The sequence below is a fragment of the Gossypium hirsutum genome, chromosome D12 (assembly GCF_007990345.1).
Source record: "Gossypium hirsutum isolate 1008001.06 chromosome D12, Gossypium_hirsutum_v2.1, whole genome shotgun sequence".
Lineage (NCBI taxonomy): Eukaryota > Viridiplantae > Streptophyta > Magnoliopsida > Malvales > Malvaceae > Gossypium > Gossypium hirsutum.
The window spans coordinates 49,484,950-49,491,095 of NC_053448.1; the positions used below are offsets into that span (position 1 = coordinate 49,484,950).

General features: G+C 34.6%; 1 protein-coding gene across 2 annotated transcripts; it reads right to left on the reverse strand.

Moving 5' to 3' along the window:
- Window positions 1–2,001: 2,001 nt before the first annotated feature.
- On the reverse strand, window positions 2,002–5,858 carry LOC107946322 (aldo-keto reductase family 4 member C10). Of its 2 annotated transcripts, XM_041106953.1 has the most exons (4): window positions 5,812–5,858; window positions 4,658–5,525; window positions 3,873–4,127; window positions 2,002–2,547 (listed from the first exon to the last, which is right to left on the reverse strand). In XM_041106953.1, exons 2-4 carry the CDS (start codon window positions 5,222–5,224, stop codon window positions 2,287–2,289), a joined length of 1,083 nt encoding a protein of 360 aa, XP_040962887.1. In that variant the 5' UTR covers window positions 5,225–5,525; window positions 5,812–5,858; the 3' UTR covers window positions 2,002–2,286. The 2 variants fall into 2 exon arrangements, with proteins under 2 accessions (XP_040962887.1, XP_016736080.1); XM_016880591.2 differs by having other exon boundaries at window positions 4,658–5,858.
- Between the last annotated feature and the right edge of the window lie 288 nt (window positions 5,859–6,146).

Consider the following 6,146-nt stretch of genomic DNA (forward strand, 5'->3'; position numbering starts at 1 on the left):
CCAAAAATGATCATGTATGTGAATGTTAGTTATATACGTGTTGAATGATCGAATGTTGTTTAATGGTATGAAATTGCTCCAACAATGGTTATAACATCTCGTAGGTCAGACTCGATGACTGTGTCGAGTATAGAGTGTTTCAGAAGGTCAATTTGCAACATTCCCTTTGATTTAGTGCAACTGTTACACATATGTTTTGCCACAGAGTTACTTACGTCAAATGCCATGGTTGTTTGAATCAGTGGTCTAATCATTTCAATCTGTACCAAAAAATTGAAGAAGTACTAAATCGACACAAATTCGATTAAACCGGGTAAAAAACCAGTTAAAACATTTGAATCAAATTTAAATTAGTTTTAATATTTAATTTGATTTTTATAATTTATAAAATGAATGTTTATATTTCTATTATTATTCATTTTTATATATTACTTTTTCCTTATTTTCTTAATTATTTTTAGATTTTTTAATTTTGTAATAGTTGAACCGGAAATCAATGGTCCAACCAATTCAACCACCAGTTTGATTCTTAAAACATTACTGAATGCCACTAAGTAGAGGTGCTCATAGGTCGGGATGAATCAGGCCCATGCAAGGCATATATAGACCAAGTTTTCAAGCTCGAGCCCGATCTGAAAAATGGGCTTACTTTTATACCCAAGCTTGACCCAATTTAAGAAAGATAAACCTGAGCACAACCCGACCCTCCCATATTTGATTTTTTTAGATTAGTTTTTATTTAAAAATAAAATTTTTAAAAAATATAATACACTAAATGCACTGAAAATTTGCTAAAATAAAAATTTTCTAACACATTAGAAAGTATTTATATTAAAAAAACACTACCATAAAGATAATAAATGTTTTATTATATTAAAAACACAAATAAATATAATAAATATTTTATTATATTAAATATAAATTTTAAAAATTTATATTTTTGGTTGGGTTATTTAGTTGGGTAAGTTTTCTTTTAAGTTTTGATTAATGGGTTTAATTGTTATTAGGTTAACGATTTAATATAAATATATATTTATTATTTAACATATATAATTATTATAACATTTTTTATAATATAATATATTCGGGTCAGGCCGAAAACATCTTGCCCAATGCTCAGCACATATAGAAAATGGACCTTAAATTTTCATCCAAGTCTATTTTTCGAAACTCGTATTTTGTCCAAATCTTCTCATTTTCAAAGAAACCTTTAGATCTGGACGAGTGACTTGACCATGAACAGGCCTACCACTAAGCCACCCTCGTTAAAACACCACAACCATCTTACTACGCCTCCAGTCCTCCACCATTGGAACTATTTCACTAGATCATAGGAAATGAGCAAGCTACCTACTTCTGATTATCAACAGATCATTTCAATGAAACATCCATCAATTGTCACTCACATACCTTATAGTCTACTCAACTCATGTTACATTGTTAATCCAACAAGAAACAGTAGAATATAGTCTACTCAACTCATGTTACATTGTTAATCCAACAAGAAACAGTAGAAAGAACCTGTCGAGAAACGACGCACGGCAAGAGAGGACTAAAGCCCCTATAAATACTCCTCTTAACCCGAAGTAAATACTCCTCTTAACGCGAAAGGGCGGGGGGGGGGGTATGTTCACTCCTAACTCTCGAACTCTTATAATACCTTCTTCCTCCAGTCCGTCCTCCCTCTCAGCCCCTCAGCTCCATTAAAAACTGTACGGTGCCTGAGTAGGATGAGCCGACACTAGCCTCCTCCTCGCCACCTTGGGTATCAACACTACTCATTTGCTGTTTGTAACTTTGCAAAAGCAGAAGCCAATTTTCAACTTGAATTCATGAAGACCGATTGACAAAAATACAGTTACAGTGCTCCTTTGTTGATCAATTCTTCCTCACCTTCATGTTGGGTTTTCAGTTCTACTTCAAATATTCTAAACAAAACTCACACAAAACAGTTCCTAAAACAATGTATGATGTTCAAGCATGTTTTATTTCACCATAAGCTACAGTAAGTTACATTTCTTTTCATTGGTAATTAACATTTAATGATGTTTTACAAACAAAACACGTTTGCACACATATATATGAAACACCATTTGTTCATATAAAAAGTAAAACCTGCAACTACAGATCAATTACAATGTTCTTCTCTTTGACTTTCTATCCATCGTCAACAAACTCAAAGCTATGCTAATGATGGCGACGCAAGAGCAAATATTATAACCGAGCAATGACATGATTGAATGCAGAACAGGGACATTATCCTTAAAACAACATGCTCACAACATATTAGGCATTGAATTCAGCGTCATCTTCCATTTCTCGAACAGCTTGAAGAGGACCACTACCAAACATGAAGCCTCGATCAGAGAGATTGTTCAAAGGACCATCTCCATATAAACATACCTGTGGTTCAATCCGATTCAAGCGGTTCCACTCATCATCTGATAGAGACCAGTTAAATATGTCGATGTTTTGCTTTATCCTGTCGGGTTTTAGGCTACATGGTAGAACACTAGTTCCTCTTTGAAACCCCCACCGTAGAATTACCTGCAAACAAGCAAAGCGGACAGACATGCCCAGAACATATTCAGACATGGATACGGAGATACAACCCTCCAAAATCCTTTCAAATACATGGAAAAACTGAGAAAAATGAACATACCCAAATCTGACTTAGAGTCCAAGTAACATAGTTCTAATAAAAATAGCTGTTATGATCAAACATTTGCTCTACCATAAATGATCCTGATCCTAAATGCTCCGAAAAAGACAGACATGCTAAATAACCCACAAATTTGGATTCTTGTAGTTGCAAGTTATTTGATAAGAAAACCATGCACTATACACATAAGCTTTAAATACATAAGATATACTATGCCAACTATCATGCTGATGTTAAAAGAAAAAATCCTTGGGCCAATCCTGCTGCACATCTCATCGCATTTCCAAACACATCTATTACAGACCAATCAAGATAATACAAACATATATACTCATAAAAGCATGAGACTGTTCCTTGCACAGGTAACTTTAATCAGTCTAGGCTTCCCTTATTGTATGGTGTTATTTTGTTGGGACGGAGTTGAATGCAACTCGTTTTCTCCAATGTTCAAGCTTTGTGTTAGTTCTGTGAGTCTTTTGTCCACTTTGCTCAATGCAAGGTTATAGCATCTGAAAGATCTAAATTCGGCTACTAGAAAGCAGTTGGGCATACAAGACTGACCTAGAGATTCAACAAATTTAACCATAAGCATATGGGGAAGAGTTGGGTAAGGAAGCCCCTCCCTCTTTACTTTTGATGTGAAATGGCAACTAGTCTTAAATTGTTTCATAAAATCCGACACATTGATGCATACAAGTGAATCCTACAATATGGATTTTTGTTTTCTCCCGCAAAAGATACTGATATTCCCAACTCTTCTCAGTTTTGTTTCTGCTAAAAGTATAGACTTAGTTTTGATAAATGATAAACACAAGCTCTAACCGAGCTCTTGTGTCAGCTCAGCAAATAGCTCTATGTTCAAGTAGACCCTAAGCTGGATGCATCTAAATTTTGTATCCGTAAGCATTCATTATATACTCATGCACTTTCAGACACCGGTAATAATCTAAAATAGTTCAATTGTGTTTATTATTGTATCTTCCACCTTATATCATTTTGACATTCGGAAATGATCCCATAAATCCGACAACAAAGTAAGGGATAAAAGAATTTGTCAGTTACCAGGATCAATAGGTTGATATTTTACATCAATGAATGAGGTCAACATACTGTCAACAAATTTGAAGTCGTTCATTAGCCTACTTTAGGTCCGAAGAAACACAGAAAACGGAAGGTAGAATGATAAATAAATTGTTAATAAAAGGTATACCTGCTCAGGTGTCTTTTTGTGCCTATCTGCTATCTCTCCAACAACTGATAATTTCAGCATCGGTCCATGTACTGATCTAGACCTCCGAAATGAAATCCGAGGAGTTCCGGGTTCATCTTCCCCACCCGATCCACTATCGGACACTCCAGGACTTGAAGTAGGTACTCCCAAAGGTGTATGAGCCGATACATGGATACCCTTCATTTGGCAGAACTTCACCAGCTCATCTTGCCTCCAAAAAGGATGCAACTCCACCTATAAAAAAATTTGAATTAGTTGTATAACTCGATGAATTTCGCCAGATATGGGATTCGGATAACAGAAAGCAATCAACGAGAACAATAAAGGTCAATATCTGGAAAAGTATTACGAGATCGAAGTGACAAACAAAACAATATGCATCAACTACAACATAAACAAATATTCTAAGTGCATCATCAACTAGTAAAGTTTGCCTCAAATGTTGCGGACTCACATTCGAACATTGTAGAAAAGACTGGAGCTCACCAACTCCATGTTCTTAGCCAGGCAAATAGATTTGGATCAAAAAGAGAACTTAGAAATCATCTCAAATTAAATGAATGCAAGCAAAAATTCATTGATTCATGCTAGCAAATCCCGTATTTGAGTCGCCAACAATTATTCCAATAACTACACATCAATCAACATATGGACAAATATGCAAGCATTCCTGTAATTTCACGGTAAAGTTCTCAACAAATCTACAAAAAGATCGAAGACTGTAACGAATGCAAAGTTAAAAAATGCGTGAAAATCTATCATACCTGATTAACAGCAGGTACGATTTTTGCGAATTTAAGCAATTCTTTGATCTGATGAACACCGAAATTGCTAACACCGATAGCTCGAACTAAACCAGAATCGACTAGGCCTTCCATGGCCTTCCATACCTTCTTGAGGCGATTCAGAAACTGCCTATGCTCACTCCCAGACTTCAAAGGCGGATCAGTTGCATCACCAAAACCAGAGCTCTCAGGCCAATGCATCAAATAAAGATCCAAATAGGAGACTCCAAGATTCTTAAGAGACACCCTAACATAATTCTCAATCTTATTCAAAGAGTTCATGGTACAATAAAGCTTAGAGGTTAAAAAAATATCCTCTCTTTTTAAAGAACCTTTGAAAGCTTCATTCAATGCTTCCCCAACTTCGATTTCATTACCATAAAGATGTGCACAATCTATGTGTCGGTAACCGACCGACAATGCTGTTTTAACAGCATCAACACAAAGGTCTCCTCCACTCTGCCATGTTCCAAGCCCAATGGCAGGGATTTTAGCTCCAGTGTTCAATACATAGAAATTCCCTGGAATCCCAGATTTTCCTTTCATTTTCCTTGATTTTCTCACCCACCAAACAAGAAAAAGGGGCAAGCTTTTCAACTATATATTCACTTCTGTTTTGGTATTTGAATTACCGGAAACACTCTCCCAAACCCAAAAATCTCAGTATTGCACTAAAATATGCAAATTAAACCAAAAACCCAGTAATGGAACAAAAACAAAACAATCAGCAAAAGAAAAAAAAATCAGCAGTAAAAGAAACTAAAGAAACTGTCTTTTATCCACACATAAAAAAAAACAAAACTTAACTTCAAATGAGAAAGAACCCAGCTTGTTTTTATCCATTAATCTGAAAGAACACAACAATGGATCGTTCATCAAAAACACCACCCTATACAAATCTTAAAGACAAAGCAATCGAATAAACAAATCTTAAAAATTCAGACCACAACAACCAAAAAACTAAGGACTTGTTTTTTTTTCTTTTTTTCTTTTTTTCCTATATATCATACATATAATATTACAGCTAAACTTCAAAAGAGAGGGTCATGGTCAACAAAGACAACACAACAAAAGGAAGAAAAATAAACTTGCAAACTAAAACTCTCCATCAAGAGATAAAACAAACCTCTTACCTGTAGGCTGGAGTATATGTATATTTTTTATATATACCGTATCAAATTACCAATCTTTATATTTATTTTTTTATATATAAAGAAAAAGACAAAAGGTCAGAGATATAATAATTGTATTCATATTATTTTGTTGGGATTTTGAACACTATTGTGTATGTTTGTGGAATATTAAAAAGAAAAATGGAAAATTTAAGGGCTACCTGCCAAGCTATTATTATCAACTTCACATCTACGCTCACTGTACATTGTTCTTTAAGATACCTTAAATTCGAAAAAGAAATAGTAAATTTTGAGATTCCAACAAAAAATTTAACTTAACGAAGTAAAGTTTAATT

Bases quoted from the DNA above. Each gene is read 5' to 3' on its own strand.
- LOC107946322 (XM_041106953.1), bottom strand. From the start codon at position 5,224: ATGAAAGGAAAATCTGGGATTCCAGGGAATTTCTATGTATTGAACACT. The intron at 4,128-4,657 runs GTATGATAGATT...ATTTTTTTATAG, and splicing joins TCGTACCTGCTGTTAATCAG to GTGGAGTTGCATCCTTTTTG. The intron at 2,548-3,872 runs GTATACCTTTTA...GCTTGTTTGCAG, and splicing joins ACAAAAAGACACCTGAGCAG to GTAATTCTACGGTGGGGGTT.